Genomic DNA, 23,662 nt, shown 5'->3' with positions numbered 1-23,662 from the left:
TTAACTCCCCAGCAGCTTCCCTTCCTTCTGCCTCCTCTGACTCAGTTTCCTTGAATTCAGTGTCTGGGGAGCCACTGCCTAGCAGTGGAAGAAGGTAGATGATGCTACCAGGATACAGAACTGGGCAACTCAAGTGGGCAACAGGAGCTAGAATGGATAAAAACTCTTATGTGGTGTCATGGTCACCGACCCGCTCCAGATTCAAGGGCTTGGAAGGTGTGGGGTGGTCTTCAGCCTGAATGGTGGTGGTGGGGGGGGTTTGAAAGAAGGACGGAGACAGGAGAGGGTTCCAGAACCCGAGAGCACAATCCTGAGAGTGATCTCATTGCAGGCCCAGGATTCTGGAACTTGGGCTGCCTGATGGGCCCTATATGAAAGATGTAGTAGGGAAAAGGAGCGACAGCAGGCTAAAGGGCCCCCCCACAACCCTCCCCGACACCCTAGGACAGCAGCCTCTCTCCGCTGGTCCCAGGGTGCCATGGAGATGGAGAGCACGGCGGCCTCCACACGTTTCCACCAGCCTCACATGGAGAGGAAGATGAGTGCGATGACCTGTGAGATCTTCAACGAGCTTAGGCTAGAGGGCAAGCTCTGCGACGTGGTCATCAAGGTCAATGGCTTTGAGTTCAATGCCCACAAGAACATCCTCTGTAGCTGCAGTTCCTACTTTAGGTATAACAGGGTGGCCAGGCTCAGCCAAAAGGGGACTGGGGCTCCTTTTGAGACATTTGGTTCATTTCACGTTTCCCACCCCCTACCATCTTAAGTTAGGGACACTGTCAAACTCAGGGTTCCTGTGGCCTGGCTCCTTTGTCTTCGGAAGAGGTACAACTAGGGCCAGAGCCTCCTCTCTGCTTTTCAACTGGATTTCAACCAACTGTTGGTGGGCCAGGTGCTTTTTTCCTTTGATTCTCACCCAAACCAACCTTTGGGAAGGTTGGACACCCATACTGGATTTCCTACTTAAACCTAGATGACAGGTGCCACTTCAGCTGCCCCTCGTGTCCCCACCCCAATAGAGACTATCTCAAACAGGGTGATAAATTAACAAGGATGGAGCAGATGGGAAGGACGATGCGGGAAAGCACCGAGGAAATGTTTATCAGAAGATAAAGGGAGTTTGGGCCACAACACTGTAACCTAGAAAGTGGCAGAGCTATTTTGTTCATGAGCTTAAAAATGTTTGAGTAATCAATTCCAATGAAGATATGATAAATGTGCCCCATCTGTTGCCCCCCAGCCCATTCTCTCCCTCTCTCTAAAAAAAAAAAAAAGGTAAAAAAACTATTAGCTCATAGGTGGTACAAAAAACAAGAGGTAGGCCAAATCTGGCCCAGAGGCTGTAAGTTCGCAAACTCCTGCTCTAGAGAAGAATCTCTGATTTCCAAGCCCATATTCCCTGAAGCAACCTAGAAAAAGGAAGCAAAAATTTGTTAGAGCAGGGACTTCTGTCTTGTTCAACACCTAAAAAAAAAGTACCTAGCTATACAGTGGGAGCCCAATAAATAGTTCTGGGATAGTACACTGTCAATAATTATTTACCGAGTGCCTATTTTGTGACAGGCACTATCCAAGGTACTAGAAATAAAACAAGGAGTAGAGATAAACATTTGTGTTCCCATGAAGTTCACCTCCTAGTAGGAGGAATAGGCACTCAATACATAAAAAACAGCAGATCATAAGTGCTAGGGAGAAAAAGGGAAAGTAGGGAGAGGAGGGTGGCAATTTTAAATAGGATGATGTTTTCTGACAAAGTGACGTTTGAGCAAAGACTTTTAAAGATTTTATTTATTCATGAGAGACACAGAGAGAGAGGCAGAGACATAGGCAGAGGGAGAAGCAGCCTCCCTGTGGGGAGTCCGATATGGGACTTGATCCCAGGACTTGGGATCATGCCCTGAGGCAAAGGCAGATGCTCAGCCACTGAGCCACCCAGGTGTCCCTTGAGCAAAGACTTTAAGGGGGATGTGGGAGTGAGAAATATGGAGATCTGCAGTGGGGAGCCTTCTAGGCCAAGGCAGCAGCATGTACAAAGGACCAAAAATGAAGCGCCTCTGGTGTATTCAAGGCAAGCAAGGCCAGTGGGATTGGAACGGAAGGAGGGGGAAGGTGGGAGGAAGTGGCCAGAGGTATTACTGGTCCAGATCTTAGAGGACTTTTGTACTCCCTGGGAAGGACTTTGTATTTTACTCTGAGTAAGAAGGGATGTCGGTGGAAAGTTTAGGGTGCAAGGGGTATGTAAACTCGTAAGGTGGTTGGGGTATGACAGTAAACTCTGGCAGCATCGAAGGGCAAAAGCAGGAAGATCTGTTCGGAGGTTAGTCCCAATCATCTAGGCAGGAGATGATGGTGGCTTGGACCAAGGAGGTAGCAGTAAGCGGTGAGGAGCCATCAGATCCTGAGTGTGTGTTGATTGAATGGTACTTATTTAAAAAGCATATTGCTTAAGCTTAATTCCCTTAAGCAAGATTCAGATAGAAGAGACACAGGTCTAACTCCCTCCTACCCATCTATTTCCAGGCTACTCACCTTGCACTATTTGGGAAATGTCCAAACTCTCCTCAACAAAAACAAAAGGTGGGGAGGGAGAACCTGGCAAACTGGAGAGAAATGTTTCAGTGGCTCTGCTAGTTTCTCTCTTTCTTCCAGAGCTTTGTTTACAAGTGGCTGGAACAACACTGAAAAGAAGGTATACAACATTCCTGGCATTTCCCCTGACATGATGAAGCTGATTATTGAATATGCGTACACCCGGACCGTCCCGATCACACCAGACAACGTGGAGAAGCTGCTGGCAGCCGCAGACCAATTTAACATCATGGGTATCGTCAGGGGTTGCTGTGAGTTCCTCAAGTCGGAGCTGTGTTTGGATAACTGTATTGGCATCTGCAAATTCACGGACTACTACTACTGTCCCGAGCTGAGGCAGAAGGCCTACATGTTCATACTGCACAACTTTGAGGAGATGGTGAAAGTCTCCGCTGAGTTTTTAGAGCTCTCAGTCACTGAGCTGAAAGATATCATTGAGAAAGATGAGCTCAACGTCAAACAAGAAGACGCTGTATTTGAAGCCATTTTAAAATGGATTTCTCATGACTCCCAAAATAGGAAGCAGCATATTTCAGTTTTGCTTCCCAAGGTCAAGTTTAGTTATTTTTTGTGGGATGCTTAATTGCTCATGTTGGGTTCATTAATCCCGGAGGGACTATGCGAAGAGCCATATTCAGATGTTTGGCAGATTCCGGGGGCTGTATTTACATACACTTATATAGAAGGCATCGCCTACTGTTCTGTGGAATTTTGCAGTTTTCTTTGCCCTTGGCATTGCTAGTTGCTTCCACCCCACTTACATTCTTTGACCAAAATTCTCCCTGGCAGTGGGGCAGGAGATGGCAAGGCCTTCAAAAGAATTCTAAAGGGCCTTCCGTTCACCCTTTTTTTATTCTGTGAGTTTCCCCAAACCCCAGGTAGAAGTGGGACTAGACACAAAACTGTGAGTATTATACACAATTACAGCCATTTGGTGCTAATTTGTGTTATTTTATAGAGAAACATAGATGTTCAATGACTGAACAGTCACCACAGCTTTCTCTGGTCTAATAGTACTGCCTGGTGGCCAAGGAGGGGGCTGGCTCTGTGACCACTGAGGTGCCTTCTATCTAGCTCATTCTCAGCATCCAAATGTATGCCACCTCTGAAAAACAAATATTGAAACTGTGAGCTGTAAATTTCAAACACAAAACAAAATATGACTGCATATTCATATGTAGTTCAAAGGGCTGCAATTCAAAGGCTGATTGTAAACAGGGAGTTGTGGAGATGGATTTTCCAGGTACCCTCACCTCATCTGATTTCCTGTATTTCCTTCTTAGGTTCGCTTGGCCCTAATGCATGCTGAGTACTTCATGAACAATGTGAAGATGAACGACTATGTCAAAGATAGTGAGGAATGCAAGCCAGTAATCATCAATGCCCTAAAGGCCATGTATGACCTAAACATGAATGGACCCTCTAATTCTGACTTCACCAACCCACTCACCAGGCCCCGCCTGCCCTATGCCATTCTATTTGCAATTGGTGGCTGGAGTGGTGGGAGCCCCACCAATGCCATTGAGGCATACGATGCTCGGGCAGACAGATGGGTGAATGTCACTTGTGAGGAAGAGAGTCCCCGTGCCTACCACGGGGCAGCCTATTTGAAAGGCTACGTTTATATCATTGGGGGGTTCGATAGTGTAGACTATTTCAATAGCGTTAAGCGTTTTGACCCAGTCAAGAAAACGTGGCATCAGGTGGCCCCCATGCACTCCCGACGTTGCTATGTCAGCGTGACAGTCCTCAGCAATTTCATTTATGCCATGGGAGGATTTGATGGCTATGTGCGTCTCAACACTGCTGAACGTTATGAGCCAGAGACCAACCAGTGGACACTCATTGCCCCTATGCACGAGCAGAGGAGCGACGCAAGTGCCACAACACTCTACGGGAAGGTAAGGATGAGGAAGGGGAAAAGAACATGTCCAGAAGCAATGCTCTTCTTTGTTTTTTGGTGATGGATGGAAAATAGAAGAGGCAATACTCACTTTGCAGTACTAACTGTCCTCAAATGACCGAGTGGCCCTTTGTAATGATCCTTTAAAATTTTACTCATTAAAAAGCAATATGAGGGACACCTGGGTGGCTCAATGGTTAAGCATCTGTCTTTGGCTCAGGTCGTGATCCCGAAGTCCCGGGATCAAGTCCCACATCGGGCTCCCTGCATGGAGCCTGCTTCTCCCTCTGCCTGTGTCTCTGCCTCTCTGTGTCTCTCTCATGAATAAATAAAATCTTTTAAAGACTACATTAAAAAATAAAAAGCAATATTAGTGGAAGGGAAGAGGGGGAAACTGGGGAAAAATTAGAGAGGAAGACAAACCATGAGAGACTCCTAACTCTGGGAAACAAAGGGTTGCAGAAGGGGAGGTGGGGGGATCCCTGGGTGGCTCAGTGGTTTAGCGCCTGCCATTGGCCCAGGGCGCGATCCTGAGTTCCGGGATGGAGTCCCACATCAGGCTCCCGGCATGGAGCCTGCTTCTCCCTCCTCCTGTGTCTCTGCCTCTCTCTCTCTATGTCTATCATAAATAAATAAATCTTTAAAAAGAAAAAAAAAAGAAAAAAAAAGGGGAGGTGGGTAGGCGGATAGGGTTAACTGGGTGACATACATTAAGGAGGATATGTAATGAGACGAGCACTGGGTGTTATACTGTATGTTGGCAAATTGAATTTAAATTAATAAAAAATATATATATTTTAAAAACAATGTATGGGGTGGCTCAGTTGATTAAGCGTCTGCCTTTGGCTCAGGTCAAGATCCCAGGTTCCTGGGGTGCCTGGGTGGCTCAGTTGGTTAAGTGTCTGCCTTCCACTAGGGTCGTGATCCTGGAGTTCTGGGATCAAGAGAGCCTGCTTCTCCCTTTCCCTCTGCCCATCCTCCTGCTCATGTTTCCTCTCTCAAAATCTTTAAAAAATAAAAATAAAAAGCAACATATGCATACACAGAAAAAAGAAACATTGTACAGACTGACATCAGAGGGGTCCCATCATACATACCGTTTCTTTCTACTCCTCAGAGGTAATTTTTAAGATTTTATGTATTTATTTATTTATTCATGAGAGACACAGAAAGAGAGGAAGAGACACAGGCAGAGGGAGAAGCAGGCTCCACGCAAGGAACCCAATGTGGGACTCGATCCAGGGAATTTGGGATCACACCCTGAGCCAAAGGCTGATGCTCAACTGCTGAGCCACCCAGGTGTCCCTTGTGCCTCTCTTCACACAGGTCTACATATGTGGTGGCTTTAACGGAAATGAGTGTCTGTTTACAGCAGAAGTGTACAACACTGAGAGTAATCAGTGGACAGTCATAGCACCCATGAGAAGCAGGAGGAGTGGAATAGGTGTAATTGCTTATGGAGAACATGTATATGCGGTGAGTTTATCTTGTACCACACAAAACGATAACCCTAGATTTTTTGTTCACAAATAGGTTTGTGCTGTTATTGGTAAGCATTTGAAAAGCATTTTTTCTGTGGAAAACAGTGGAAAGAGGGAGGTATGAAATCACTGGTTCCCCACCCCAACCCCCAAAGAAGGCCTCTTCCTCGTTTAACAGAAGTAATGGCTAACAGTCAACCATGTTTCCCTTGCATCCATAGGTAGGTGGCTTTGATGGAGCAAATCGACTTAGGAGTGCAGAAGCCTACAGCCCAGTGGCTAATACTTGGCGCACAATCCCCACTATGTTTAATCCTCGTAGCAATTTTGGCATCGAGGTGGTAGACGACCTCTTGTTTGTGGTGGGCGGCTTTAATGGCTTCACTACCACCTTTAACGTGGAGTGCTATGACGAAAAGACGGACGAGTGGTATGACGCCCATGACATGAGCATCTATCGCAGCGCTCTGAGCTGCTGTGTGGTGCCAGGGCTGGCCAACGTCGGGGAATATGCAGCTAGACGGGACAACTTCACAGGATTAGCACTGCGAGATGAAGTAAAGTACTCCGCTTCGACAAGTACCCTACCTGTATGAGCCTCTTCATTTAGCTAATAAAGAGTCTAAGCAATAAGAATTACTTCTTTTTTTAAATAAATACAGTGTTTAAACTTGTAAGAGTACTGGAAAATGTTCAACTTAAGGGAGCCAAGGGTTGAAGGAGGGAGTAAGAGGAAAGGCAGAAAGCATTTATATCCAACAGTGCATCATTAAAAAGGAAAAAAACACAGTGCAAACCAGCTCTAAAAAATACGTTTATTTGTAACTTACATTGAGACAATAGCGTCAACACAGAACGAGATAGCTTCAGGAACATAAAACAAGCTATTTTACAATGTAATGTCTCAAAGCATCCTAAATTCTACATCTCCTCTGACTTTAAGGGAGAGAGCCAAGATTATACTTTCAGTAGAGTAGGGGCTTGGATACTGATAGCCCAAAACACTCACTGTGTGCCAACTTGACCTAAATATGTATTTTACAAATAACTCAATGAGCCCTAGGCACATGGATCATAATCTTCAAACATCTAGCAAGCTTAATTTTTCACAAGTGCATTATGCAGGAGGATTAAGTTAACAAGTGCTCTACTGTATGTGCTTCAATGTCAGACATCCGTAGTGATGCTCGGAGAGTAAGACAAAAGCCCTACCAAGGTAATCAACAAAGCAGTTATTTGGCTACCTAATTAAGTTCCTTGAAGCAAGATGACTACTATATTATGTTATTGTTACTGTATTACTCAACTAGGAGCTGTTTTGTTTCCAATGACGAGAACAAGTTATAATGTAGGCATTATAACAACAAAAACGGACATTCTCAAGAAAGTGACAAACTGGAGTGATGGACCATGCCAAAATGTCTGACAATTAAAGGAGAGACTGAACTGTTTCTCAAGTATTCTACAGTTAAATGGTAACCAATAAGTACCCTATTTTTCTAGTGGAGGCAGAGAACTTGCTTCACAATTCTGTGGACTTTCAAAAGACAGGAAGTGTGGCCAATATACCCTTTTTATTTAAGCTTAATTTGAGGAAAGTACAAAAAAAAGTCCCTTTAGTTATGCTTGATTAGGCCAAGTAACTAAAATATACAATTTAGCTTACTTGTCTACCTACAGAATAGTGTCTTATTAGAACTATAAAGCAGAGAATGAAGTAAACATACCACATGCTACACTAGTCCAGAAACAAGAAAAAAGTGTGCCCTAGAAAATGTCTTACCAGCAGCCTGAAGAGTTTAAAAAAAGCACACAAATCTTTGATAAACACTATCTTTCCATCTTCAAACCTCTGTTCTGTATTTTTTTAAAAAGTCAATATTTTAAAAGTTTTTGGTCCCAACAATACTATATAAAACTGAGTGATCAAAACAAAACTGATGTCAATGAATTTTGAGGGTTTTTTTTTAGCAAAATATTTCTGAATCGGCACAACAAAAGCAAAGTTGGATATCAAGATATACAAGACTAATCATGCAAACAACTGCAAGTGAGATGTATTACTTAAACACTAAGCTCATGACTGACATTCTCAATGTATAGCACAGATTTTTTTTTTTTTGTATACCATGGTGTGGTAGGTATAATTAAAGGATATCCATTCTAAGATATAAGTAGCACTCGAAATTATGTATAGGTATTATTTTTTGGTATAATCAATTCTTGTCTCTTCCTTCCACAAAACATAAACAAAAGCAACAGTAACAACAACAGGTTTGCTTGAAAACATGCTGTCTTTTTTAAAGCTATATTTTTAACTGCTTAAATTACCAAACACACTCTAAGTTTTCATCAAAAAGGAAATTTCCTTCCCAAAAAGCCATTAGGCTGGTTATAGTCAGAACCTTTCCAAATACTCTGAAAGTTATTTCCAGTTTAGATTTCAGAATGTCAGCCTTGAACAGATTTAAGCAAATCTGGTTTCCTTCCTTATTAACAAGTTAGTTAGGATATTTCAGAAACACAAGTTATTGATGTGAAGTCACACGTGAATTCAAATATGAAAATTAGAAATTGAGTTGTCAGGAAAACCTGCACACATCATCATGCAAGGAAGGACTTACCACTTCTTTTCAGCCATGGCCTAGGCTGCCTGCTGAGTTAAAAAACAACAGTTTCAATCAAGTTTTCAAAACCAGATTATACCTAAATCTTAAGAGGAGTTAGAACGTGTCACATCACGTGAAAAAAGACCACCCCCCAAATAACTTGGTAACAATGGTCTCAGAAGACAACTCTGAGATAAGATCCAAAAATCTTACATCACACCTTCTGGAGAGAAACTGCCATTGTAGTGCACTACTGAATTATTTCACCATCACCAAGAAAAGGAAGTCTGCTAGCTAGCGGCATCTATCAGAGAGGAGAATATTACTCAACGAGCTTTTCTGTCTCACTTGCATAGACCTCTCTCAACTCAGAATTAGCACTTCTCAGAAATGGCTTTTATCAAAATAACTACAAATGGAAATTGATAAAATGGAGGAGGTGGCATAGGATAATATATCCTCCTACAGAAACAGGACTTGAAGTTTACTACCTCCACTCCAATCTAAAAGAAATGGTTTTAAAGCAGATTTCCAACACATTTATTGAAAAACTGTCCTAGGCAGGGATGCTAATTTAGAAATTTCAGGGAAGTTCTTAGTATACAGTCCAAGAGGTAAATATTAATAGTCTTGCAGCAAATTGAGAGCCAATATTTCTGGTTGTACTTTTTTTTTTCTTTTGATGTTTGATATAATAAGGAGGCTAATATAATGGACTAGGGAAAAAATAATCACTGCACTTCGAATTCAACTTCTAGAACTGCATTCTGGAATGTCTAAGGAGATAGGTATTCCAAAACAAACATATAATGGATCCCTTTTGCAAACCATTAGAGCAGAAGTCCTTTAGGCTAAAGCTTGGGAGTGTGTTAGAGAATCAGAAGAATGCATAAAAATAAAAGATAACTAAAGCAATACATTTTTAAGAGACATAATTGTGTACCTAAATTTGGTATTCTAGGTTCAAAGTTCCAATAAAAGTCTAGGGCAACAGGATAAAATACTAGAACAACTAGGGCTGAGAAATAATACGGCTTCTCTTTAGCAACAGTTCTCTAAATTGTCCCTTCCTTCGCATTTGGAAAAGGTTTCTTTTAGAAAGGAATAAGGATTCTATACAATATACATTAGGGGAAAATTTAAAACTGAAGGCATTGTGTTGATTGTCATAGGCATTATTTACACTCATTAACTTATCCTCAAATAAACCTGCGACTCCTGAAAAAGGCATTTTAATGTTTTAATGCCTTTGATTGCTCAGTCTACAATACTTTTCTTCTTAAAGAAACAAATTTCACATATATAACTTCCTCTGTATTAAATCAATCAGCTAAAGATCAATATTCTTGTCAACTACCATCATCTCTAAGTGATGGCTGTAACAGTTGCTGAAGAATGAAAAACATTTTAAAAATGAGCCAATCACAAATTTCTCATCAGTCATCTCCTCTAGAAATAAAACTAGCACTTCTAGATAGGCACATACAACAAAATATCAATGCAAATCTTCTGAAATCATCTTGCTGAAATATTGTGCTTTTCCCTTCAAATCTCAGTATCACTATTGCACATACCTCCTGCAGATGAGGGCTCAATGCATATTCTGCCCTTTTCAAAATCGGCCATTCAGGAAATAAAATCAAAAGGAATATCAAAGTAAATGTGCAAATAAAATTGTTGCTTAAAGCACGTTCAAAACAGTCCCTAAGACAAAGGAGTTTTAACTTGTTGGCAGAAAAACACCCAAGTGACTATACTTGGTTTTTCCACTTGTCATTAATAAGATCTATTAAGCTAGCATATCCACACAAACCAAAGACAGAAAAAGACTGCAAACCAACAAAAGTTACCACATATTAAATCGAGTTTCCCATTCTTCAGTTTTTAACTATATTTCCTTTATATGGGGCAATAATCAGTTTAGGTAGAAAATAAGTTATCGACATACTTTTTCAAGTAACAGTCTGGGTATCCTCAGCCTCATGAAACAGGTACAACTGTTTTAAGCTGCACCTATTAGAGAACCTAGCATTCAATCTGAGAGCTCGGCACTCGTCGCATGTTTAGGGCGTGCCGATGTATTTCTTGCATTTGTCTGATCCGGTCCTTCTGCCACATTAAGTTTTGAGGCATAGGATATCTCTGTGTGCCATGCAAGTACCGGTATGGAATTCTCACATGGCAAGCTGTGGCTCTACAACGCGGCTGTGGCATGGGAGGAAGAAGCATCCACCGCTTTCTTTCAGCACAATATCGGTAGGCTTCTTTCCGATACTGTTTGTCAATATCATCACTGTTTTTCCAGCCTCCAATAATGAAAACGTCATCTTTGTAATAGCAGATAGCTGCTCCTTCAATGCTTAGGACTTCTGGAGGTAAGCTTTCAAGGATCTCATCGGAAACTTGGCTGGCAATTTTTCTTATTGCCTCTTCATTTTCTAAAGAATAACTCTTAGGACAGCATGATGCTGTCTGATAAAAGTTTGAATTGACCACGGACATTTGGAAAAAGCAGTAATTGTCAATAAGTGGCAAAGATTCCACATCTTGCCACTGTCGAGTCTCAGTATCATAGCAAGTAATTACAGCCTTTAATCCATCTTCTGTGTCCCGGTCCACAGGAGTGCGGGCAGCAATGTACACAAACCGGTCTTCAATGGCTAGCGCTTTGACATCTCGAAGAATCTTTGGTGCTGATTCCAAGTTGTGCCATTTATCAAGCTCAGGATTATAAACAGTCACGTCTTTAAAGCCAGGACTAAAGTTGCCATGTCCTCCTATGCTGTAGAGCTTCCCTTTGACCTCTGTTAACCCAAAAGAATGCTTCCTCGTCATCAGACTACAAACATGTTCCCATGTATTCAAATTTGGGTTGTATCTTTCCACAGTTTTAGCAAACCCTGGTTCCATTGATCCGGCAACATACACATAGGACTCTGTTACTGCAACAGCATGTCCATCAAGGTGATTATGAATATGGGGCAGGTTTACCCATCTGTCCTCATCGACAAAATATCCCACACATTCACTTAAATAATCCCCTCCTTCTGACACGCCTCCAATAACCATGATCACGTCCATGTTTTGCCCATAGCGAGGTAATAATGAGACATGAGAAGCGGGATGCTGGAAGGTGCCAGACTGTATGTTCTCAGCTCTCAGAGCATGCCTCTCTACTGCATCAGCCACCAATTTGACACAAACTTCATTATTGGCCACCAGCCTCTCTGGTTTGACATGCCGAGTAAGGTAAGTAGGTTTCATCTGGGATAATCTGAGCAATTTAAAAAGTTCTTCAAAGTATCTTTCTCTCTCTTCAGCATTTCTCTGAACCCACTTCAAAACTGTTTCAAAGAGAACCTCTTCAGAATCAACCGTAATTTCCAAGTCTGACAGCCAGTCTCGAATGAGATGGAAAGGTAAAGTATAAAATTCCTCATCCTGAATTACTTTGTGGAAATTTCTCCGTATCATATCGGCAGCTTTCAGTGCAAGTTGGCTCAAGGTATACATGTGAGCTAAGCTATGAATGGCCACACAATTAGAGAGATGAAGTTTCTTCTTGAGAAATTCTCCACAAAATTCTTTTAAACGAATTAAAAGGAACCTAAAATCAAGAAAAATAATTTTCAAATGTGCATATTTTATGCGGTTGCATTTTGAGAACATCTGAATTATACAAATTAAAATGGTAAGCTTCATCTTAATTTACACCCAACATTTGAAAAAAGACAAATCCCCCCAAATTAAAAAGGATTTTTATGCTGCAAAGTATATTTAAAAGCATAGTCATCTTTATATATACTTTAAATTATTTGTATTATATAGTCTATATACAATTATATATGACACATTATATATGTATCATATATACACAATGGAGAGCTCTTCATAATGTAAGGTTTTCTGGAACATATCCTTTAATAAAGTACAATAGTCAGAGAAAGGCAAATACATATGATTTCACTCTTATGTGGAATTTAAGAAACAAAACAAATGTGCAAAGGAAAAAAAAGACAGAAAGATACAAACCAAGAAACAGACTCTTAACTATAGAGAACTGATGGGTACCATAGGGGAGGAGGGAGGTTGAAATGGGGGCTGGGGAATGCACTTACCGTGATGAGAACTGGGTAACGTACAGAATTGTTGAATTACTATGTTGTACACTTGAAACTAATATAACACTGTATGCTAACTATACTGGAATTAAAATTTTAAAATTAATAAAAAAATACAATAGTCCCACACTTTATTTTTATTAGCAAAGGCAAATCCCAAGCCTAATTTGTCTATGCTATTCCTGTCCTAATCCCGTCAGTCACTAGCCTTTTCTTCAATGAGGCAGGATCTTGGAAGAGACTTTATTGAGCCTTAACTACATGGTACAGGAACTGTGGCTCCTGGGAGGCTGTTTCCTCAAATATCAGAAAGAACATCAGTAGAGGCCTTGTGTCAGAGATTTTAATCTCCTTTTCACCAGTTTTCTCCTTGGGCAGCAGATGATAGGGGCAGGGGGTGGTGCTTTGAGGGTGCAGCCTGAGCTGGGTTCTCATTAAAAGTAGGGGTGCAGGGGATCCCTGGGTGGCGCAGCGGTTTGGCGCCTGCCTTTGGCCCAGGGCGCGATCCTGGAGACCCGGGATCGAATCCCACGTCGGGCTCCCGGTGCATGGAGCCTGCTTCTCCCTCTGCCTATGTCTCTGCCTCTCTCTCTCACTGTGTTCCTATCATAAATAAATAAAAATTAAAAAAAAATAAAATAAAATAAAAGTAGGGGTGCAAAGCAAACTCAAACAACAATAACAAATGTATGGAAGTGGTTTGGCATGTAGCGGAGTAGAAGTTGTCTCCTCACCCAAATACATTTGACACATATTCCCTTGGATAGGGTGTTTGGAAACAGTGCTCTATGAAAACAACAGATATCATATACCAGGCCTTCGTCATGTGCTGGGCACTTCCTGTTATTTCCTTGTAAGTACCCTTGAAGGAAGGTATCATCAACAGAGTATATGGGTGGTAAGGAGAGGGATGCTGCCTCAGAACTGATGCGTAAGATTAGATGTGATGGTTGCAAGGCACTTAAAACAGTGCCTAACACAAGGCAGCTGCTCAAGCAGCTGACAGATGGAGAGAAGTTAAGAGTTTTAAGTAAATTGCCTGGGGCCTTCTCTCTTCACCTCCAATTCCCCCTATAAAGGGGGGGGGGATGGAAAAACAAGACCACATGACAGTCACAAACACAGCTTGAGTGAGTGCAATGACCATGTTCATCCATTTTCATTCAACAAACCTCCCTCTCTCAGATCTATACGTGCCTTCATCTTGGGGTCCCTGAGTGGCTCAGTTGGTTAAGCATCTGCCTTCAGCTCAGATCAATCCCCATGTCAGGCTCTCTAGTCAATGGGAAGTCTGCTTCTCCCTCTGCCCCTCACCCTTTAGCTTTGAAATAATAAAATAAGCAAAATCTTTATACTTGCACCCATCTTTCCTCACCTTCTAATGGATGACCCACCCCTGTGCTTGGAGAAAAGCAATCAGGCAGAAACATCATCTCCACCACCCCCCACCACCCCCGGTCAATCTGCCTGCACTCTGCCTTCCCAGTCCAACTTTTCCATTTTATTTTTTTTTTAAAGATTTATTTATTTCTTTATTCAGAGAGAGCGAAAGAGAGGCAGAGACACAGGCAGAGAAGCTCTCCATGAAGGGAGCCCGACACGGGACTCGATCCCGGGTCTCCAGGATCACACCCCAGGCTGCAGGCGGCACTAATCCGCTGCGCCACCAGGGCTGCCCAACTTTTCCATTTTAAACACGGATTCTGTCCCATTCTTGGTTTTAAGGACTTTGCTCCTGCAATTATTCCCCCACTTCTGTAACATCAATTTCTCCTCTTCCACTGATTCGTCTTTTTTTTTTTTCCAGCACACAAACAAGCTCTAGTATCTCCTATCTTACAAGGGAGAAAACAACCTCCCCTGACACATTTCCATGTGTATCATTATTCTGACGCTCTTTAAAGGAAGACTTAAATGGCTCTTGTTAATGCCATCAAGGACCTCTATTACTGTCAAATCCAATCATCTATCATGGTTGACAGAGTTGACATGATTGGCTACCCCCTCCCTCCTCTACACCCTTTTCTAAGGCTTCTGTGTGACCCATCTCCTCTGCTGGTTCCTCTAATCTTTTGGAACCCCAAGGTTCAATCCTGTCCCTTCTACGTCTACACTCTCTTCCTAAGTAATTTCATCCAATCTCATGATATGAGATTACCATCTATATGGTAATCCTCCCAATCTCTCCTAAGGTTCTTATATCCAACTGCCTACTCAGACATTTCCTGGACCAAAAACAAACTCCTGATTTTCCCAAACTTGCTTTCCTACACTCTTCCACATCTTAATAAATAAATAACTCCATCTTTCCAACTGCTTGGATCAAAAAACTAGCAGTCTTTTCCCTTACACTCTACATCAAACCGATCAGCAAATTTGTCCCTTATACCCTCAAAACATATCTAGAATTGACCCACTACTCACCTTTACTTTTCTTTGATCCAAGCCTCTACCACCATTCCAACAACCTCATCTCTCTGCTTCTGCCCCAGGAGCTCCTTCCCCACCACCCCATTCTTTTTTCAACACAGTACATTCTTCAAATCAGACTGCATTGTTCCTCTGCCCCCAAAGTAAAATTCTTCAAATCAGACTGCATCATTCCTCTTCCCCTAAACCTTCCCATCTCATTCAGAGTAAGAGTTGGGAGTCCTTCCACAGGCCGCAAACCCTTTGGAATCTGAACTGCATGGAATCTAGATCCATCCCCATCACCACTCTGAAGGGTCTCTCCCACCCCTCTCTATCTGCATCCATCTGATCTAGCCACACTGGCCTCCCACTATTCTCTAACATCCAGATAAGCTCCACCTCGTGGCCTTTCCACCTGTGCTCCCTACCTGAAACACTCTTTACCTCATCTCCTTTGGTTCTTTGCAAAATGTCTTCTTCATTAGGCATTCTCTCTGCACCCAATTAAAAAACACAATTCCTCTCCACCAGCACTTTCTATATGCCCTTACCATGCTGTATTTTTTCATCAAAATTGTAACAATCTGACACCTATTCACTTTACTTGTCCATCTACCAAGGTAAGTGCAATGAGGAAAGGGACTTTTGTCTGTTTTGTTCACCACTGAATTCCTAGCATCTGAGAACCGGGCGTCTGTCGCATCACAGGCACTCAATAGGTATTCGTTAAAATAATGTACCTGTAACACAATACTGCCACAACAGACGTCTCTAAAAATGGCATTCACCTGCTTCCTAACCAGTCTCTGAAGCCTCCATTCCTATCCCTTTCAGTCCATTTCTCACAGCAGCAGAATCATCTTTAAAAATAATCAAATCAGAAAATTTCTTCACCCAGCTTCCCACCACAGTAAAAAAAAAAAAAAAAAAAAAAAAAAAAAAAAAAAAAAAAAAAAAAAAAAAAAAAAAAAAAAAAAAAAAATCATCAAACTCCTTTATTTCAATGCATTTCACAGACCCTTCACCCACTAGATCCAGCTCCACTGGATATTTCCTTTAGTTCTTTAAGCTAAACTGGGTCCTGCATGAGGGCCATTGAGCCATCTGCCTGGAATGCTCATTTCCCATCTTTGCACAATAGATCTTTCCCATCGTTTGGAGGTCGGTTTAAATGTCACCTCTTCAGAAAGGTCTTTCCTCTACCCAATCACTATCCTCTCATCCTTTTCAAATGTCAACACAGCACTGATTACACGCAGACTTTCTTTTTCATTGCCTTTGTCCCTCCACCTGGAATCTGAGCTCCCCAAGAGCAGGGCGCCCTCGTCAGACGGGCCGGCTGCATCTTCAGTACCCAGCGCAGTGGCTGCCCCAGAGCGCACAACAGACGCTCCAGAAGTAGCGAACAAATGCATCCCCTCGGGGCCCCCCCGGAGGCACTGCCTCCCGTCTCCTCCACGGACGCGGCCCTCGGCGGGCGAGCATCTCCACGGCCCGGCGCGCGGCCCTCCGCATCCCGCCTACCTGTCGGCCAACTCCAGCACCTCGTGCACGCTGCCCGTGCTGACGCGGATGCGCCCGGTGTACATGTATTCGATAACGGCTTCCACCGTGTCGGGCTCGGGCCCGGGTTCAGAGCTCCACTTGCGCATCTCCACCCGGCCCGAGCGGGACTCCGAGAACTGGCCCGAGAGCAGGGGCGTGAAGTACTCGGTGGCGGCGGCCAGCACCGAACGGTGGGCCCGGAACTCGCGGCCTCCCGCGCCGCCGAAGCACAAGGTAATGTCGCAGAAGAGGCCCTGGCGCCGCTGCTCGTTCTGCCTCCAGGACAGCTCTGAGCAGTGAGAGCTGCACTCGAAATCCTCGGCCTCCGGGCCCGGATCGCCCCCGCTCGCCTCCATTGCAGAGATGCCGGGCCCAGACCCGAAGTCCACCGTGCCGCTGCCTCGGACTTCGGCGGCCAGCCCTGCAGAGCCGGCGGCGGCCGTCTCCATGCTCTCCATCTCCAGCACCTGCAGCGACGCGGCCGCTGCCGCCGCCGCCGCCGCAGCCACTGCCGCCGCCGCCATCTTGACGCCGCCGCGCCCGACCTCCGCAGTCTCGGAACGATCCAGCCGTTCTGGTGCGACACAGAGGGATTCTGGGAATAAATAGTGGGCGCGGGGCGGAGCCGGCGCCGCGGGTGTGCGCACGCGCGGCCGCCCCCCGCCCGGAGCTGTCCGCCCCACCTTGGACAGGGCTCCGCGGTGCTGCTGTCCGCAGACGTCCCACCCGAGTCTCGGTGGGTTGTGTGTGCGTGTGCGTGTGTGTGTGCGCGCGGCTTGTCTCCTTCCCCTTCACGAAGGCATATGCTCCTCGTGGCCGTGTTGTAGAACAGGAGCCACCCCGGACCATCACCCATTGTTAGTGTCTCGGGTGGCAACAGTGGATTTTTAGAGTTAGCATGGGTTTAGAGTAAACATTAGAAAAGAAAAAAAAAGGCTTGAGACCGAGCCCCAAGTAAGTGGATGAGGGTGAGAAGTCACTCCGTGCCTCTGATCTAATTTATCTTCTTAAAACGGAATAGAATACGCTGGGAGATGGCTGTGAGGATTAAACGAGATGCTTGTGTTTTACGTAGGGTTTGATTCATACTTACTGTTCCATGCATACTTGTTAAAAAGATGAATAAAAGCTACTTTGGGGTTTTAAGCAAGGGAGTGGCTCAGATGCGTGTTTTAAAATATCACTGGTGGCTCTAGAAATAATGAAAAAGTGGCACTAGTTAAAAGAGGAGGTATGGGTAGATAAGAGGGATAATGAAAGGATAAGATCCCTAGGAGGTGGCAACCAGAGAGAAGGGGAGTAGAAAAGGATGACTCTCTGTGGCTTGAGTATCTGAGTAGAGCTTGGTTCCTATTCACTAAGAAAGGGAGTGGTACAGATTGAGGGGAGAAGATGGAGTTTTTATTCATAATTTTTCTAGTTTTATTTTTTAGTATACCCAAGGTGGGCCTCAAACTCACAATCCTGAGATCCAGGGATCCCTGGGTGGCGCAGCGGTTTAGCACCTGCCTTTGGCCCAGGGCGTGATCCTGGAGACCTGGGATCGAATCCCATGTCAGGCTCCCGGTGCATGGAGCCTGCTTCTCCCTCTGCCTGTGTCTCTGCCTCTCTCTCTCTCTCTCTGTGTGTGTGACTATCATAAATAAATAAAAATTAAAAAAAAAAAATCCTGAGATCCAGTTGTATGCTCCAACGACCGAGCCAGCCAGGAGCCCCTGGCAGGGGTATGTGCGCATGGGGGGTGGTTTCCTTTGAAGCTTGTGGGTTTTTTTGTTTGTTTTTAAGATTTTATTTATTTATTCATGAGAGACACACAGAAAGAGGCAGAGACACAGGCGGAGGTAGAAGCAGGCTCCATGCAGGGAGCCTGACGTGGGACTCGATCCCAGGTCTCCAGGATCAGGCCCTGGGCTGAAGGCAGTGCTTAACCCCTGAGCCACCCGGGCTGCCCTGAAGCTAGTGTTTTGATTAGTTATTTTCTGTGTGTGAAAATGTGGATGAACATTTTAAAAAATGACATGTAGTAAAACCATTAGAAAGTATAGTTCAAAGGAATACAGAGGAAAGGACACAGAGGACACGAGACAGTAGTATGTCTTGTTACTAGATAGTTTATTGAAACCAAACTGATAATACAGAAAAGAGACTGAGGTGGCAGCTCCCAGAATCTTGGTGGATTACAGATGCAAAGTGGCTGGAGACAAATCGTTGAACCCACACTTCAGTAACAGACTGATAAATCAGTTGCATAAATAGGAGAACGAAAGACACGAGACATTTCACAGCTTTTCGCTTTGCGTTTGTTTTAAACATATGTATGTTACAACTTTACATTTTAAATTACTATTCCATGTATTTTGTGACAATGGCTAAGGATGCAATGGTCCCATCCCCCTGACATAAGGAGAGTTTGGTCTGCAACATAGAACATTTCGGTGAGATACCAAACAAACCCTTAACACATAACACATCAACAGATCTTTAAAAATCAGTTTAACACAACACTCTTCGGTTTATAGGAGGAAGAAAGAGAAGTGGAAAAGTAAGACATTAGGGATGTTTTCAATTGATAGTGTCTTGAGGTCTTAAAAGTTTCATTCCCTTCCTCTGAGGGAAATTTTTTTTTTTAACTAATAGAAAGAAGAAAGCAACATCCTAATATCCTACAACGAGGAAAAAACACTATCCTTACAGTGCTTAGATGCTTCCATATAATAAATACAGCAGGTACCAGAGCAAATGTCACAATTTATTGGCTTGATTTTTATTCTTTGCTTACAAAAAAAATACTAAGCTTCTTTGTGTGGACTGACCAGTGTTAGCCTGTGGCTGTCTTTGGTACCTGGACATCAATAGCTGTTTACATTCCAGGCCCATCCTATAGCAAGCTCCAGTGCCGGCTGTCTGTATGCAGTTTCCCAGGGGAGGAGTTCTTGTCTTCACTTTACTGCAATAGGGTTCCTGGCTCAGTTACATGCTCATATGTTCCGGAAGAACATATGAAATATCATCCCAAGGGTGACGATAAAGCCCCTGCTTCAGCCTCTTCTGATCGAGATAGTGTCCTGAAATGGAGCAAAGGCATCTTTTTTGTTAAGAGTTGGTGAGTCTGTTAAAAGTCTGGCAAGCGGGAGAGGATAAGGATAAGAAATCTAATACAAAAAAAACTAAGTAAATCCAGATCTACTGCATAGGTGGAGGACAGCCTGGGTAAAAGGCAACTGTCAGATTTCATTGTTTTCCTGGGCTAGCAGTCATTTCCAAGAACAAAGGAATAAAGATAAAGGGGGAAGTTAAAGTACAAAAGGAAGGATTAGGGACAATGATGAAGATAATAGGACATGTAGAAACTTCCCACATAGGTTAAGTGTTCTAGATGAACCATGGGGGAAACCAAATCAAACTGAATTCTTAATAACAGCAACAACTACCAACTCACCGATGAAGCCCATACTCCTTCCCAGCACAAAGATGCCATTTAGAGCTCCAATGTCAATATATTCATCAGCTTCCTCCCTGCAACACACAATCAACCTGTGGTTTTAAAAAGGCTCACATGACCACCCTCCTCCCCACAGACAATACAACTTCTGCCCAAGAACAAAGTTTCAAAGTAGAGAAAGGATGCTCTGGGTAGTAAAAGTAAAGATAATTTTTGTTTCCTTTGTGCCTCTCCATATTTTCTAAATCCTCTGTAATGAGGGGTGCCTGGGTGGCTCAGTGGTTGAGTGTTTGCCTTTGGCTCAGTTCATAATCCCGGGGTTGTGGGACTAAGTCCCGCGTCCGGCTTCCTGCATGGAGCCTGATTCTCCCTCTGCCTATGTCTCTGCCTCTCTCTCTCTGTCTCTCATGAATAAATAAAATCTTTAAAAAAAAAATCCTCTGTAATGAGCATTACTCTGCTTTTAGAACTGGAAGGAAATAACAGCATCAATAATTGTTAAGATTAAAATGGCCACAGAACTCACCGGGTAAAAGACCCACAGTTTCTCAGCATGTCAACAAATGCAACTCCGATGAAACCGTCTACGTTCAGGATAAGATTTGGTTTCTAGGAAGGCAAAAAATTCAAAGCACTTACTATTTCTTTGTAATCTTCCACAATTACTACTAATCTAACTATAGATTCTGACCACAATTTACAAACCTCCCAACAAAACACCCCAGCTGGTTAGGAAAGAAGTGTCAGTTCAACTCCCAATGTCTAGCAAAGGACCCAACACCTAGTTGATACTTGGTATGTGGTATGTATCTGTTGAACTTAGTGCAACAGAAATAAAATTTCCCAGGGCACCTGGCTGGCTCAGGGATAGAGCAGACATCTGCCTTTGGCTCAGGTCGTGATCCTGGAGTCCTGGGATCAAGTCCTGCATCAGGCTCCCTGAGCCTGCTTCTCCCTCTGCCTATGTCTCTGCCTCTCTGTCTCTCATGAATAAATAAAATCTTGAAAAATAAACAAATATATAAAAGTTCCCAGAAAACCAGGTTTGATTTTTGGCTGCACAATCGAAATGTAGGCTGGCTCTTGTTTTCCCCAAGAAATTCATCAACAGCTATGATTTGGGAATTAGGGACATTTTCTCTTTTACCTTTGAGGTGGTAATCTTCTCAACTTCCAGTGCATAGTCAAGCAGGGGGGTGGCAGGGAAGTGCTGTTTGACGTAATCTTTGAGGATCTGCACCCGCATGTCTGGGTTGTTTATCTAAAAAGTGACCCAAAGTTACAGAGGAACCTGCCCTAACATCACTATTAAGAGATATGTTTGTGCTCCTGCCACAGACAGACACAAATGCATGTATCACATCCAGGATGTGTGTTTCAGGGAACTGATCCACACAGATTATGACAGACACTACCGTGGGGCTCAAGGTTTCTAAAGTCTTTTGTGTTACCAACAAGGAACTGAGACCTGGAGATGTTAACTGAGTTCACCACAGGCCTCAGTTTAAGCACCAGGGGACCCAATCTCCAAAAGTTTTAGGTTCTGGCCACAAATCATGTTGCCCACCAGCTCAGCAGCCTCATCCAGCTGCAACAAAGTTCAATAGAGTTCTTCGTTTTTAAACTGGCAAGCACTTAATGATGTGGGGAAGCAAAGCACCCCTGATATTTGAAGAAAAGCCCTGGACCTGCTGTCCATGGGCCTGCAATGCTCATTTAGAGACCCACACTAAGCAATAATTGGTCATCAGGGCAGGGAGGTGGTTCAGGTGCCAGCCAAGTCCCAATACTACAGCGACTTGAGCCACTACCAGCTCCCAAGCAGATAGCACTGCTCCAGTCCACAGTGCAGGGCCTCCTTCGGAGAGAGTGTCAGCCCTGTGCTGCCACACTCAGGCTTTTGGGTTTCTTCCTTTCTGGAATCCAAACTAACCCAGCATATCTCTGCTAAGGGAGGAGGTCACTGAGGCTGCAAACCCTGGATGTAATGTCCCTGGATGTAATGTGTATTAACACAGTCCCTGATTCTAATGCAAACCTATTTAAGGGCATTCTGTATTATAATGGAAAAATAGCTGCCTTATTTTGACATCTGTCAACACAGCCAAAGCTCTGCAGGTTAAGGGAAATCAGGGGCCTGGGTGTTCCCAACTAGAACAATGCTGTCTCCATCTACCTTAAGGAGAACCAAAACTTACCGACTTCACTCGGTGCCCGATGCCCATGATCAGCTTTCCTTCCTTCTTCATCTTGTTCACAAACTCCATGGGGATAATACCACTGTCAAAGGCTTTGCTGAACATCTTGGCAGCTGCATCCAGGGCACCCCCAAACCGGTCCCCCTATAGGACAGGCAAGCCCATGTTGTCCTAAGCTGAAAGAGCCTCCTTCAGCTTCGCAGACCAATCTGGCATACCCCAAACTTCCCCATAACAGGGTTTTACATGCCAAGGCCCCTTCTAGGACCCCGTGGCAGCCAAGCCCACATCGCCAATGCCACATGTCCCCTGAAATTCTCCCCTCCCAGGATGCCAGTACTCACAATAGTGAGCAGCCCTGAGGTAAGGCTGGAAACCAGGTCCTTCCCAGCCCGAGCACAGATAATGGTGTTGTGAGCCCCAGACACGGCCGGCCCATGATCTGCAGTCACCATCAGGCACATCTCGACGAACTGGCAGGCATATTTGGGTAACCTAGAGGCGAAGGGAAGAGACACTAAGAGGAGGGTCAGAATAGAGGCAAGCAGCTGAACAGGAGCTTCGCTGACCTGAGAATCCAAGCTCCTACTTGCTCCCATCTCCTTGGGATCATGACCTGAACGGACCTGAACCAAAGACAGATGCTTAACCAAGTGAGACACCCAGGTGGCTCACAAATACTGCTTTTAAAACAGAATTAGCCACCAGGGTCTGAAAATCTCTCCTTTAGGCAATGGCTTTCAGTGTGAGTTGCTGCAATAGAATGTAACCTGCATTTGTGGCTTCCCTCTATGTGACAGATGGAGAAGTGAGACACCTGCCCCCCTCCCAGTGTAGGAAGCCCCAAGTTTCCCCCAACTGATGATTAAGAATGAAGTCTGGAGACATGGGGATGCAGGAGCAAACAGGGAAACCCACTCAGGTGTTATAACCCATGAACTCCTCCCAGGAAGGGCCTAAAGCAGAATCAAGATCTATCTCTGCCTCTGAGGGCATGACACAAACCAAGACTTTGACCTGGCCTTCTGCTCACGGTGACCCTAAGCCAGGGCTCTGTGAATCAGGTACTCACTGGCTCCCTTACCAGCTGTCAGTCCCAGGGGAAGGCTAAGCTTGGGAGTTGCAAAGAAACTAATTTTTTCTAATGGGCTGATGAGAGAGGACGCAGTACAAGGTACTTCATGCCTATTTAGCAACTCCACCAGGCCAGCACCCTTTGAGCTACCAGACCCATCCAGACGTTTCTCTCAAAAGGCCTACATTTATTCTGTCTCATTTTTTTAAGAGCCCCAAGGACAGAGGCTGATCTAAGATCCCTGATGGGCTCATTGCTTTCTACTTCTCTTGGTTGAGACTGGCCTC

The 23,662-nt window shown here is 44.0% G+C and overlaps 3 protein-coding genes across 8 annotated transcripts in view; 1 reads left to right on the top strand and 2 right to left on the bottom strand.

Annotated features, from left to right (window-relative positions):
• The first annotated feature begins 453 nt into the window (after positions 1 to 453).
• KLHL10 (kelch like family member 10) lies at positions 454 to 6,569 on the top strand. Its single transcript, XM_025987128.2, has 5 exons — positions 454 to 672; positions 2,650 to 3,139; positions 3,873 to 4,490; positions 5,819 to 5,968; positions 6,195 to 6,569. The coding sequence occupies exons 1-5, from the start codon at positions 479 to 481 to the stop codon at positions 6,567 to 6,569; spliced, it is 1,827 nt and encodes a 608-aa protein (XP_025842913.1). The 5' UTR covers positions 454 to 478.
• A 205-nt stretch (positions 6,570 to 6,774) lies between these two features.
• On the bottom strand, positions 6,775 to 17,411 carry KLHL11 (kelch like family member 11). The gene is made up of 2 exons (XM_025987001.2): positions 16,640 to 17,411; positions 6,775 to 12,189 (listed from the first exon to the last, which is right to left on the bottom strand). The coding sequence occupies exons 1-2, from the start codon at positions 17,182 to 17,184 to the stop codon at positions 10,608 to 10,610; spliced, it is 2,127 nt and encodes a 708-aa protein (XP_025842786.1). The 5' UTR covers positions 17,185 to 17,411; the 3' UTR covers positions 6,775 to 10,607.
• Positions 17,412 to 18,753: 1,342 nt separating this feature from the next.
• Positions 18,754 to 23,662, bottom strand: part of ACLY (ATP citrate lyase) — a 44,700-nt gene continuing 39,791 nt past the window's right edge. For all 6 annotated transcript variants that reach the window (XM_025987135.2, XM_025987133.2, XM_025987136.2 and 3 more), the window contains 6 exons: positions 22,645 to 22,795; positions 22,301 to 22,444; positions 21,250 to 21,363; positions 20,629 to 20,711; positions 20,100 to 20,176; positions 18,754 to 19,725 (listed from right to left, as the gene is read on the bottom strand). In XM_025987135.2, coding sequence (XP_025842920.1) covers positions 19,631 to 19,725; positions 20,100 to 20,176; positions 20,629 to 20,711; positions 21,250 to 21,363; positions 22,301 to 22,444; positions 22,645 to 22,795 — 664 coding nt within the window. In that variant the 3' untranslated portion in view covers positions 18,754 to 19,630. The remainder of the gene's footprint in view (positions 19,726 to 20,099; positions 20,177 to 20,628; positions 20,712 to 21,249; positions 21,364 to 22,300; positions 22,445 to 22,644; positions 22,796 to 23,662) is intronic.

This window comes from Vulpes vulpes, chromosome 2 (assembly GCF_048418805.1).
Source record: "Vulpes vulpes isolate BD-2025 chromosome 2, VulVul3, whole genome shotgun sequence".
Taxonomy (NCBI): domain Eukaryota; kingdom Metazoa; phylum Chordata; class Mammalia; order Carnivora; family Canidae; genus Vulpes; species Vulpes vulpes.
Note: the sequence above shows the minus strand (reverse complement) of the source record. Positions and strands in the feature narration are given on the sequence as shown.